This window comes from Colossoma macropomum, unplaced genomic scaffold (assembly GCF_904425465.1).
Source record: "Colossoma macropomum unplaced genomic scaffold, Colossoma_macropomum, whole genome shotgun sequence".
In the NCBI taxonomy this organism is placed as follows: Eukaryota; Metazoa; Chordata; class Actinopteri; order Characiformes; family Serrasalmidae; genus Colossoma; species Colossoma macropomum.
In genome coordinates, this window is record NW_023496051.1 from 300,719 (window position 1) to 314,142 (window position 13,424).

At 39.9% G+C, this 13,424-nt stretch overlaps 1 protein-coding gene across 3 annotated transcripts; it reads right to left on the reverse strand.

Moving 5' to 3' along the window:
- Positions 1-3,701: 3,701 nt before the first annotated feature.
- dnal4b (dynein, axonemal, light chain 4b) lies at positions 3,702-13,102 on the reverse strand. Of its 3 annotated transcripts, none has more exons than XM_036565231.1 (5): positions 13,048-13,102; positions 11,011-11,092; positions 6,799-6,882; positions 5,481-5,579; positions 3,702-3,963 (listed from the first exon to the last, which is right to left on the reverse strand). In XM_036565231.1, exons 2-5 carry the CDS (start codon positions 11,080-11,082, stop codon positions 3,883-3,885), a joined length of 336 nt encoding a protein of 111 aa, XP_036421124.1. In that variant the 5' UTR covers positions 11,083-11,092; positions 13,048-13,102; the 3' UTR covers positions 3,702-3,882. The 3 variants fall into 3 exon arrangements, with proteins under 3 accessions (XP_036421124.1, XP_036421125.1, XP_036421126.1); XM_036565232.1 differs by lacking the exon at positions 13,048-13,102 and adding an exon at positions 11,471-11,610; XM_036565233.1 differs by having other exon boundaries at positions 3,702-5,579.
- Positions 13,103-13,424: the final 322 nt, after the last annotated feature.

The following is a 13,424-nucleotide window of genomic DNA, read 5'->3' on the forward strand; positions in this document are numbered from 1 at the left end:
CAGCGCCACTTACTATATAGGTGCACTTTGTAGTTCTACAATTACAGACTGTAGTCCATCTGTTTCTCTGCATACTTTGTTAGTCCCCTTTTACCCTGTTCTTCAGTGGTCAGGACCGCCATGGACCCTCACAGAGCAGGTACTATTTGGGCGGTGGATCATTCTCAGCACTGCAGTAACACTGATGTGGTGGTGGTGTGTTAGTGTGTGTTGCGCTGGTCTGAGTGGATCAGACACAGCAGTGCTGCTGGTGTTTTTAAACACCTCAGTGTCACTGCTGGACTGAGAATAGTCCACCAACCAAAAATATCCAGCCAACAGCGTCCTGTGGGCAGCGTCCTGTGACCACTGATGAAGGACTAGAGGATGACCAACACAAACTGTGCAGCAGCAGATGAGCTATGGTCTCTGAGTTTACATCTACAAGGGGGAATGACAAGGTAGGAGTGTCTAATAGAGTGGACAGTGAGTGGACACAGTGTTTAAAAATTCCAGCAGCACCGCTGTGTCTGATCCACTCGTACCAGCACAACACATACTAACACACCACCACCACATCAGTGTTACTGCAGTGCTGAGAATGATCCACCACCCAAATAGTACCTGCTCTGTGAGGGTCCATGGGGGTCCTGACCACTGAAGAACAGGGTAAAAGGGGGCTAACAAAGTATGCAGAGAAACAGATGGACTACAGTCTGTAACTGTAGAACTACAAAGTGCACCTATATAGTAAGTGGAGCTGATAAAATGGACAATGAGCGTAGAAACAAGGAGGTGGTCATAATGTTTTGCCTGATTGGTGTATTTTTACCATATTGCCCACTCCCTTGTCTGTATGTGTGTGAAGGGAGAGTGGGCGCGCAGGCCAAAAGGGTGCCATGACCTGTATCTCTCTAAATACACAGATGATCAGAGTCAGATTGCTACATTCAGCTGCGCAACACTCTGTAAACAAAATCTGTCTCCAAACTCCACCCAACACACTCACACAGTGTCCAGGGGGACCGCGGGAAGGGCTGAGAGTTGATGGCTTATACTATTGGCAGGGTAGTGAGAGTGAGACATGTCCATCTTATTTTGTTGTGTTGGATCACAGCCTGGGGTTCCTAACCTTTTTTGTCAGCTGAACTCAAGTACAATAAAGTTAAATGAGATCTTTCATTGAAAGCTATAACTGTTTTAAGCTTTGCAACCTATTCAACTTGTTTTGTGGCCTGGATTGCATATTTTCTTTCCACATGTCTTTTAAAGAAAGCTGCTCCAAACACATCACACATTAACGCCTGGCCATCTCACTGTCTGTGCACGTAAATTTCAATTTTCCGACTCATCTTCAGTGACCTACGTTATATCTACGTTCCCAGGACCATATCGCATTTTTGACGTTTTTTTAGTTTTTGACATATTTTGAAAATGGCTGTTGTCCTTTACATGTAAATTTCATGATGAATGGACCAAAAGAAATGACCCAAAATTACTTGGAAAAAAAACCCTTTTTCCTTTGTTTTCTGGGTCCTATGTTCCCATGTTCCTTTGTTTTCTGGGTGCATGTTACCAGGACCTTATGTTCCCTGGGTCCTATATTCTCTTATTCTCAGGGTCTTGTGTTGCCAGGGCCCTTTGTTTCCATTTTCTTATGTTCCCAGTGTCATATGTTCCCATTTTGCTATGTTCTCAGAGTCTTATGTTGCCAGGGTCCTATATTCCCAAGGTCTTATGTTACAAGGATTCTATGTTTCCTGGGTCTAATGTTCCTTGGGTCCTATGTTCTCAGGGTCTTATGTTCTTATTTTCCTATGTTCCCAGGGGCCTTTGTTCTCTGGGTCCTATACACCCAGGGGCCCTATGTTTTCAGAGTCTTATGTTGTCATGGTCCTATGTTTCTAGGGTCCTATCTTCCCAGGATTCAATGTTCCCATGGCCCTATGTTCTCAATTTCCTGTGTTTAGTGGACATTATGTTCCCAGGGCCCTACGTCCCTAGTTGTCTATGTTCCCAGGGCCCTACGTCCCTGGGGTTCTATGTTCGCAGAGCCCTATGTCCCTAGGGTTCTATGTTCCCAGGGCCCTATGTCCCTAGGGTTCTATGTTCCCAGGGCCCTATGTCCCTAGGGTTCTATATTCCCAGGGTCCTATGTCCCTAGGGTTCTATATTCCCAGGGTCCTATGCTCCAGGGCCCTATACTTTCTCAGCTCTTCATATGCTGCATTAAACCTCAATATGACACATGAAGGAAACCTATGAAAGGGTTCCTAAGGGCATCGATAGGATCCTAGGGTCACCAAAGGTCATACAGGGGGCCACAAAGAGCCATTTTTAAAATAGAAATGAACATTACCTCAGTTACACAAGACTTTGTAATTATCAGGGTTTTATGTTTCCAGGGTCTTATGTGCCTTGGGTCCTATGTTCTCATGTTCTTATTTTCTTATGTTCCCAGGGGCCTTTGTTCTCTGGGTCCTATATTCCCAGGGCGCTATGTTTTCAGAGTCTTACGTTGCCACAGTCCTATGTGTCCAGGGTCCTATCGTCCCAGGATTCAATATTCCAATGGCCCCATGTTCTCAATTTCCTGTGTTTAGTGGACATTATGTTCCTGTAAAGCAACCTGTTTTTGGGACTGATCAGAGTATAGCATACATATATTTTGTCAGTATTAGCTTTGTCTGGTTAAAGTGTGGTGCGCTTCTTTTTGTTGTTGTTGCTAGTTGTGTAGCCTTTAGCAGAGTCAAGTAGCAAATCTGAATGTCATAGTTTTGAATGGATGTTGCATCAGATAACAATGATTTATGGCCAAGTTTGTGGGCATCATGGATTCGCCAAACGGGAAATGGTGTGGCACGTTAATGAGGGCATGTCAGAAACAGCACTAAAACAGAAGGTAAATGTTGTCATTGACGATGTGCTTCAAGATTTCAATGTTAGCATGATTGCAGGCTTTGGTAATCTTTTGCAATGTTGCTAATATTGTGAGGTTCAAACAAAATCATGATTAAAAACACTTAAGTTTCACATTCTTGTTCAGTGAAACGTACAGAGGTTGTAATAAGAGAATATATTTGGATCTATTTCAGACTTTTTTTTTTTACATATATCGGAATGCATGTTAGTAGAAATATCAGAATTTTGAGCATTAGTCTTATTTTTCATGTTGAGGACACATGATTGAGGCAACATGGGGCTGAAACATGGGCTTATGGGAACAAAGAGTCCCTGTAAATTTATAAAGAGGGAACAAAGTGCCATGGAAGCACAGAGCCCTAGGAAAATAGGGCCCTAGAAACATGAGACCCTGAGAACATAAGACCCTGGAAACATAACGATAAAATGACAAATAATGTAATATCAAGAATGATAAATAATCTAACATCATTATTCATGTGAGTTATGTGAGGCATTCTGCATATTAATGTTATTACAATTACATTCTCAGTGTCTTAGTCTCAGTTGTTATGGAATCATCCACAGCTCTCGTCATCATTTTTCACAGCTTTCTACTAATTAGTTGAAATACAAACATTTAAACGGCAGAATCAATAAACAAAAAATAAAGCAACAATATTAAAAAGTCAAATGATCTTTTAATTACATGAAACAGTGCAAAACAAATTCACAAAATATACAAAACTTACAATAACTTTCTATAAAATATATACATGAATTATTCACATAAGACTGGAAAAATATATTTCTTATGAAAATACATATTTGACAGATAATAAGGAGGGGGGGACAGTTGGAGAGGGGGTGGGGGGCGAGAGAGAGAGAAAAACAAAGTGAGTGAGACAGCTGACCAGAGACGGAGCTGAATATCCAGATGGTCTGGCAGTACAGAGAGTGAGAGTCGTTGGACGGAGAACCAGAAAACGTGAAATGTCATATTCACCAGGAAAAATAATCAAGTGTGTGTGCCAATGATGCATTTCTGTAAACCCAATGCTGACGATGCAGAAGTGCATATACCTGTACACAAACATCCAGAGCACTGCCGTTTCATGCATTCATTCTAAAGTGAACATAATGAACTGAACTTACTAAGGACTTTGAGTTAGACTTGTTAGAACTGGGGCTGCAACAAATATTCAATAAAATTTGATAAATTCAATAATTGAAATGTTGAAAAACAGAAAAGCAACGTGAACTAAAGGGGGATGTTTCGTGAACAAACTTTAAATTGGCTTGTAAAAGCAACTGCTATAAAATCACTGGTGGCTGCTAAGGTGTTTCTATATGATTCCAGGTGGTTCCTAAGATGTTACTAGGCTGTTGCTATGGAATCCCAAGTAGTTGTTAAGGTGTTGTTAGGCTGTTGCTACGGTCTCCCAGGTGGTTGTTAAGATGTTGCTAGGCTGTTGCTATGGAATCCCAAGTGGCTCTTAAGGTGTTGCTAGGCTGTAGCTATGATATCCCAGATGGTCGCTAAGATGTTGCTAGGCTGTTGCTATGGTATCCCAGGTGGCTGTTAAGATGTTGCTAGGCTTTTACTATGGTATCCAATGCAGTTTCTAAGGTGTTGCTAGGACACTGCTATGGTATGCCAGATTGCAAAAATGCTGCTAGGCCATTAATATGGTGTCCCAGGTGGTTGCTAATGTGTGTATATATTTATTGTGCATTCCACCATTCATTTCCTACAGGAAAATACTGTATTTGAATGAAGGGTCCCAAAAGTGCAAGCACACTATTCCTGTATAGGCTCTACGATCCTGCAAAGTTTTGTGGTTCTAGCTCAAAAGACGCAGCCAGTGAAAATGAGAAAAAAACCCTTTTATTTCCTAGAATAAATGGCAGCGTGCTGGTTAGCGAGCTGTCCGTCCGGAGCAGTAAGAAACAAATTAAAACTGCACCAGTAGATAAGACACATGCTCATGTATAAAGCATTTTGAATTGCTTAAAAACCTACGTAAGGTCTAAAACATAGTTACCCTTTTGCTCACTGACAAAAGTTGACCAAAAAGAAATTTTCAGTTTATAAGACAATGTGGTTAAAAAGACACTGTTTCATCTGCTCTCCTGCTCCGCACATCACTGACGCGGTCAAACATTCTCAGCAACCTGAGCTGGGTTTGGGTAGGATCCTGCAGAACTGCATTGTATACTACTTGCTATGATAATAATTGTTTAACTGTGATGTTTTTCCATGAACTTGTAGCATTTCAACTATAATAATAAAATTATACATTTCATGTTAATAATTAAATGAAAAATTATCTTGCGCTTTCCTTATTCCTATAGAACGTTTGAATATTTGAGATAAAATTTGAAAATGAAAACATTCGATAGTTGCAGCCCCAGTTAGAACAGGAAAAACTTGACTGGCGCTTGACTGAGCATGTGCCACAGTTCAGATTGGGAGATTTGTCTTTAGTAGTTGTTTGTGCTTTATGAAGTACGTGGAGGGGGGTGTATGTGTGTTAGGAGCATTTCCACACACACACAGCAAGACTTCCCCCAAAGAACATGTAGAGAAGGTTCTTCACCTCGTGCGTGATCTCGAAGCCGAAGCCCTCTCCGATCACCACGTGCCACGAGCTGCCAAACTTCTTGTCCATCGACTCCTTTATCATCTTAGCCGCGCTCTAAAAACCCAGAAAGAGACAGAGAACGCATTAAAAGGTTTCAAATTCTGCAACTAGGGCTTAATGAATGAATAACTCATTAACCTGATCAACGTATGTGATCAAACAGCTCATCAATCAATCAACGCCTTATTGACTTAGATGACACCAGATCAAAGTTCATAAATATTTTTGCAAGTGAGTCCCAATACAACCTCCTGGCACTTCTGCTGCTTTTTAGTCCAGAACCTGTCTGGTCTTAGAAACAACCAGAGGCACTGGGCAAAAATGTCCACACACTGGACATCGTTGTCCTTTAAAAACACATGTACACGGCAGAAAATGCATCCAACATAACGTGTTAATGGGCCTTTAAACAGCATTTTTTGATTTCTTAGATTGGATTAAGGCCGTTACTGGATTTATAGAAAATGCCATAAGGAGAGCTGTATTTCAGCTCAGTAATGTATACCCTTACACTGATTTCTTTCATTTGTCTCAGTCCGTGTGCAAAAACAGAGCAATGTCTCGTGAGATGACAACAAAGCACTTTTAGAGTGGCGTTGAAACCAACTCCATGCTTGATGAATGTTTTCCAGTTATCTGATTACCCAAGTGCATGTAAATGTGTTGAATGGATTCTGCAGTTATCAGACTATTAAGTGCATGTAAACACACTCATTGAGACACGTCATGGGTCCCATACAAACAACAAATGCTCTGATTTCTGACTTGCTGCTGAGAGCAGTGGTGAGTAACGTTTGTTTATTTGAGCTTGAGGTCAACAACATCCAGAAACGCCGCTGACTTCTCTGGACTCGATGATCTGAAAGGGACTGATGCATTCTGAAAAACGTGTACAGTGGTCTGACAAGTTGACCTTTCAGATTGTTTATGGAAATAATGGACGTCACGTTCTCTGGGTCAAAGAAGAAAAGGACAATTCAGATGGTTACTGGTGTAAAGTTCAAAAGCCAGCGCCTGTCGTGGCATAGGATATTTTGGAGCAATATATGCTGCCTTCAAGATGACGTCTTTTTCAGGGACGTCCATGCTTATTACAACATGACAACACCAAGAAACATTCTGTCATCAAGTAAAATGGCTATATTTGTGCTGCAGATATTGCGCCCCCTGATTTCTATCTCCACCACTGTACAGAAATCTGATCTGTTACATTTCTCTAAGATGAAGCATTTCACATGACGTTGAAATAGACAGATAAAGACAGAAAACACACCTCATTATTGGTGGCAAATTTCTCACACGCTGTAACACACAGCTCCATGGTCTCCACTCTCATTTCCTCTGGCATGTCTGTATGCTGCAAGACAAAAAAAAATAGATGCAGAATGAGGGACTGATAGTGCTGAGACTCTGTAAACTGAGAGACAGGAAAGAGAGGGAGACAACTGAGACACAGACAGAGACAGAGATTCTTTAAATAGCGCAAAACCTGTCATGTCACACCATGCATCACACTTAAAGCAGTGAGATATATCACTCCCACCTTTTTGGTGTTCTAATCAGATGCATCATTTAACTGTGACCACACTACCATGTGTGTCATTCACTGTGAGCGGATGTCCGCTCTGTTCTTCTGTTTGGAACTGTTGGCTACAGTTACACCCACACTACACATTATTTTCTAATCTATTTCAGTAGCCTATAAAAGAATCATTACAAAGATCTGTCTTAAAGCCACCTTTAAGATGACATATCAGAAAGAAGACACTGAAATTTCACAACATTGTGGACAAAAATATACAGTCAGGTCCATAAGTATTTGGACATTTACACAATTTTTGTAATTTTGCCTCTGTACACCACCACATAGGCTTTGAAATGAAGCAGTGAAGATATGACTGAAGTGTAGACTTTAGCTTTAAATCAAGGGCTTTAACAAAAATAATGCATTAACTGTTTAGGAATCACATAGTCCCTTCATTTTCACAGGCTCAAAAGTAATTGGACAGTTGACTGATAAACAAGTTTCATGGCCAGGTGTGGCTTGTTTCGTTGTTCGTCGCCAAATTAAGGGTGTAAAAGGTCTGGACAACAACATCTAGTCAAGTCGAGGATATTCTAGAGGAGGTTGGCGTACCACTGTCAAAATTTGCCCAGCTCTGGAACAAGATTCCTTGGACAGAAGAACCCAAGACTAACCAGTACCAGAGTATGTAGAATGGAGAGTATGGCGAAAGAAAGGAAGCGCTAATAACCGGAAGCATACATCATCATCTGTCAAACATGGTGGGGGTAGTGTTATGGCATGGGCATGTATGGAAGCCAATGAAACTGGGTCATTGATGTTTATTGATGATGTGACTGCTGATAGAAACAGAAGGATGAATTCTGAAGTGTACAGACCTATACTTTCTGCTCAGATTCAGTCAAATGCTGCAAAACTGATTCACAGTACAGATAGATAATGACGCAAAACATACCACTAAAGCAACCCAAGAGCTTCTTATGGCAAAGAAATGGAATGTTGTTAAATAGTCGTCAGTCACCTGACCTCAACCCAACTGAGCATGATTTTCACTTACTGAAGACAAAACTGAAAGCAGAAAGCCCCACGAACAAGCAGCATCTAAAGGCGGCTGCAGTAAAAGCCTTGCAAAGCATCTCAAGCGAGGAATTTGGTGATGTCCATGGCTTCCAGACTTCAGGCAGTCACTGAGTGCAAAGGATTTGCATCCAAGTATTAAAAATAATCCCTGTATTTATAATTATGTTAGTCTGTTATAGTAGTTAGAAATAAAAAGATGAAAAAATAATGTATTCTCTTTGTCATATTTTCAGTTACTCCTCTAGTTAAAAAATGAGCAGCTTGTATTTTTGATACACTGTATTGTTCTTGCTCTAAAATCAATCATCTTTGTATATGTTTTTCCAGCTGTCACCGCCATTTATTTATCTAGGGTTCTTTACTATATATTTGAGCTTTTTAACTGTTGAGTGCATGTTAAGCTTTTCTTAACTGTTACAGTTACATAACCTACTTGATGCCTGGCCCAAATTTTTCAACCACCCAGTAAACCATCTTCTGTTTAATTCTCTTGTCCATTGATCCAGTGAAATCATTCGTTTGAAAGTATGACGTTTGATGTAGTCATGTGATGTGTTAACTCAAGTTATCTCTTGGCTGTTTCGTGAACCTTGTTCCATAAAGTTGAGATGCTTGCAACTGTTGCTGCTGAGTTTCAAGTGAGTTGCAGGATGCTTTACATTATGCTATTCAAGCACAATTTAGTTTCATGTAGGTTGAGTGAAAGTTTCACCCTGTTAAGCCAGCCTAAGAAGGTCTTTGGTTTCTGCAGCAGTCAACCTCTTTAATGAACAGCTTTTCTAGTGAACACAGTGAACACTGAACCACAGAGATGCGGAACCACAAGCAGCTGATATTGTGTCTCACATTTTGTGAAAGGGCTATATCTATATATGGAAATATACAAACACGACGAAATATGACTCACATTTCTAGTATTAAATTGTGCAACTCTGAATGTACTGGTAGTTTGTTAAATCACATGCCTAAACACACACACACACACACACACACACACAAACACACACAGACAAACATTATCTCAGCTGCTTATTCTCTGGGGGGTGCTGGAGCCTATCCCAGCAGTCACTGGGCAGAAGGCAGGAAACACCCTGGACAGGTTGCCAGTGCATCACAAGGCAGACACACACACTCACACCTTGGGGCAATTTAGTGTGTCCAATTGGCCTGACTGCATATCTTTGGTCTGTAGGAGGAAACCCACACAGACACGGGGAGAACATGCAAACTCCACACAGAAAGGACCCCAGTCGCCTGAACCCAGGCTCTTCTGAACCTGAACCATCAGATATGAACTGCCTCTTATGCTCAGTGCGTGGAAAAAATATTTTCTTGTTTGGATTACACTTTGGTTAAAAATGTGCATTCAGATAGCAAAACGTGGTAAAACATAACACAACAGAGGCCCTGGAGAAATAGGACTATTTGCCCACACATATTATAACATAGCACTAGGGATGCATGATCAGAATCAGCCAAATTTGGAAATGGTCAAGATCAGAATTAGCACATTTATGCTCAAAAATGCCATCAGCAACCAGACAATTTATTATTTTTAATTTGGCTGATCTATGTTGCAACTTGTGCTGTATTTGAATGCTACTGCTCTTCTTACTTTTAATGTAGCTCTTTATCTGTTGAATGTCTTTATCTGTTTTTTTTCCATTTCCATCCAGATTTTCCAGCAAATAATGGTTATTTATACTGCAGCTTTTGCTAATTAAGTCATGGAAATGTGCTAGTGTGTTTCATGTGTTCACTGAGCCCACACATTGTGAGCTTTGGTTTTGAAAAAAAAGCAGGCTAGTATATAACTCTGCCAATTTGGCTGTAAAGAAATTGAGAGATGGGTGCCTCCCTACATGGAACTGTATATGTTTTACCTTATACTTTATTAGCAAACTAATAGTCTGTTCTAGGGCCTGCTTTATTCTATTAACACACCTTTAACAAGGTGACACATCACCTCCACTTTGGTAGAATAGCCTAAAACTACACTCCTGCTAAAGTACTGCTACTTCACATTGTTACTTACATTAAACAGAAGAATAGATGTAGCTACAAAAAACAACTTTGGTAAAAAATGTAGCAGATCAAAAAAACTGAAGTACTCTGATCCCTATAGATCTACAGAACATCTTGGTACATCCAGCATCTATCAGGAACTGAAGTTTGTTAGGCTCTACTGCTCTCTAATTTGGATTATTTTGGTCTAAAATCAAATGCTTACGCTTGAAAGTGAGAGGTGTCAGCTGCTGAACCAACAGAACAGAATGAAATTAAAGCCCAAAATAGGAATTCGGGACTAAATGTGAGGGAGCAAAATTGAACTGAAGTGCATGAAAGTTAAGGTAGTGAGGTAAAGATAGCTAATCACTAATGCACCATTGTATGACCATGTAGACAACGTTATTGTGCTTTCATTGCATGTAACTTGATAGAAAATGTTAAATGACGTGAGTCTTAAGGAAGGTTGAACAATTTGGGCAACGTTTTTAAAAATTTAATTGCAACTTTTCTGACCAATATTGTAACTGTGATTTAAATCGTGATCATTTTATATAAATTGAGCTCCATGCCTTTTTTAGGCCAAGAAGACTAGTGTATCCACTTTTTCTGGCTTTAACATAGCCAGTTACCACCGCAGACTGCCAGTTAATTGTGCCTGTGTTCATGTACACAGCACCTGGGTTGTTTCTGATTGGTCTAACTCATCTACAGGTGGTTCACAAGCTCCATGTTATTACATTAAATTTTCCCACTTAAAATTTGCTTGTGCAAAGTAGTAGTTAACATAGGCAAATTGCAATTCCGATAGAAAACTGATCCACCTTTCAGGCCTAGTCTTAAGAGCTGAATAAGGAAGGTGTGGATTCTCACCCTAATCAGAGGGAAACTGTGCAGTCTCTTGTAGTCTGCTTCGTCCTTCTTGCTCTCAGCTGTTTCTGCCATGTTTTTAGTTCTGTAGAAAGAAATACACAAAAACAGTTACAAGACAACTTGTAAACAGTTTCTAAAGATAAAAACAGATATTCTATAAGACAATTAGCACCAGAGACTTGATCCTACTATTGTATAACAGTGGCATTTCAGCCTAAAACTATAGTTATGTCGTTGGTCATGTTACACAATATTCTCTAGTGCGGTATTATATCCCTCAGCCTCATTAAAAATCACAATTTTATCTCATTTTATCTCATTATCTCATTCATCAATTGTTCTCACTACAATACCCAGCATGCAATATGCAAATACATCATACAAACTTTGGAAATCTATCTTTATTCAGCACACGGTGGGACCAGAGATGGGCAGAGAAAAGAAACCAAACTTCAGCTACCTTCCTAACTTCAGCTTTCATCTTGTTGCCCTCCACATCTGATAAGTCATCTCTGCCATTTGAGTAGTTCATTCTTTCTATTGTAGTGATGATTTGAGGACAGTTACTACAAGTTCATGGCTCAACAAGATGTTCGGCCCTCTAGAAGTAATGTCGGATACCTGCCTTACTTCTGCATTCACTAGCTAATGAAAAAATGTCCCTTTAAAATCTAAAGTTTTAAATGTATTCACTGTTTTTTCACCAAATCCTTTTTTAAAATAGAGCCCTGTAATTGAAACCCAAGTTCCCATTCATCATTGTCCAGAGCCCCGAAGGTGACATTCTGATTATTTTTTAATAAGTTGAGGGCATAAATCAATTTACTGAGGCCACAAATTAATATATTGCAGCCATGAGTTACTATACTGAGGCAATGAGTTCCTATATTGATGCCAAAATTAATATATGGAGGCCACGAGTTACTATACTGAGGCCACAAATTACTAACGGAGTACACAAATTACTATATTGAGGCTATGAATTATTATATTGAGGCCAAAAATTACAATATTGAGGTCATAAATTAATATACTGAGGCCATTGAGGCCATGAGTTACTGTATTGAGGCCAAGAGTTACTATACTGAGGCCACAAATTACTATATTGAGGCTACTTACTGTACTGAGGCTATGAATTATTATATTGAGGCAGCAATATTGATATATATTAATTTGTGGTCCCGTGTTATTAAAAAAATAATCACAATTTAACGTTAAGGGCCCTGTATCATTATCTTATCGTAGAAAGAGCACTGTTTGGGTTCTGTTTACTGAAGAACATGGGTTTGGTTCCTATGGTCATCCACAGGGATAGAGAGAAGCAGGACACAGCAGTTTACTCAACTACATGCTGGCATACCTGATGCTACATGGTTTTGCTGACTGACCACAACTTGTCAATGCGATTTTTGAAACGTCGTTTGTAAGGACACAGTGGAATTTCGGTATTACTGCATTACTAAAGCATGACAGTACTAAGAGATATGTCTTAACCTTACTACACAGCACCAGCCTATTTTTGTGACTATGGTGACCAAACCTGTTAGAAAACGAAGACAGAGATTTTACAGAAACTGGAGCAGCTAGAGACGTTAGAAAATTACGTTATATTCAACAAAACGAAGATACTCTATGAATGTCAGCCAAGCTAGCAAGCTAAGCTAAACCACAATGAATGCTGAAAATGACCTGTTGAGTTGCTAAATGAACCGATATCTATAGTTAAAGTTAAGCTGTATCCACCTGTCGAGGTCGAGGGATGTTATGACCCACCCAGCACATCTAATTAAAAGAACAGGCAGGGATACGTTAGCATGCATGCTAGCTGGCTATCTGGCCAGCAAGTAAGCTGGAGCTGCAGTGAACGGCTCTGACTGACTGCACTCTCTCGCGGCTGAGTGTACAGCTGAGCTTCGAGCTCTGCTCAGATCTGTGTCACGCCATAAACGACTTGTTCAACACTGCGACGTTCAGAAACAGAAAACGAGACAGAAGTTATCTAGAACCTTACGTACTAACAAAGACAACAGAACTCACAGGCCCCTGGCAACCCGCTGCGTCGTTAAGGAGACATTTTGACCATAGCAACCAGCTAGCGACTGCAAAGACCCCGCCCACCGGCGGCGCGCTGTCAATCTCAGCCAATCGTGACTTAAAAGACGATGACGTCGACGACCATAACAATTAAAAAAAGTTTTTTTTTTTTACAATATTGCTAGGTTTCTATTGAATCTACAAATTCATTATTTCTAAAAGTAACTTGGAAAAAATCTTTAAAAAAATAATATAACTATATTTAGGTAAACTATAAGTTTACCAGTAAATCCTGGCATAAGTTTATTCAATATATTTGTTGATTGCTCTTAAATGATCAAATAAATAAATAATCCACTCTATTAGACACTCCTACCTTG

Bases quoted from the DNA above. Each gene is read 5' to 3' on its own strand.
- dnal4b (XM_036565231.1), bottom strand. From the start codon at position 11,082: ATGGCAGAAACAGCTGAGAGCAAGAAGGACGAAGCAGACTACAAGAGA. The intron at 6,883-11,010 runs GTGAGAATCCAC...TTTGTCTTGCAG, and splicing joins ACAGTTTCCCTCTGATTAGG to CATACAGACATGCCAGAGGA. The intron at 3,964-5,480 runs GTGAAGAACCTT...GTTTGTGTACAG, and splicing joins GCTTCGAGATCACGCACGAG to GTATATGCACTTCTGCATCG.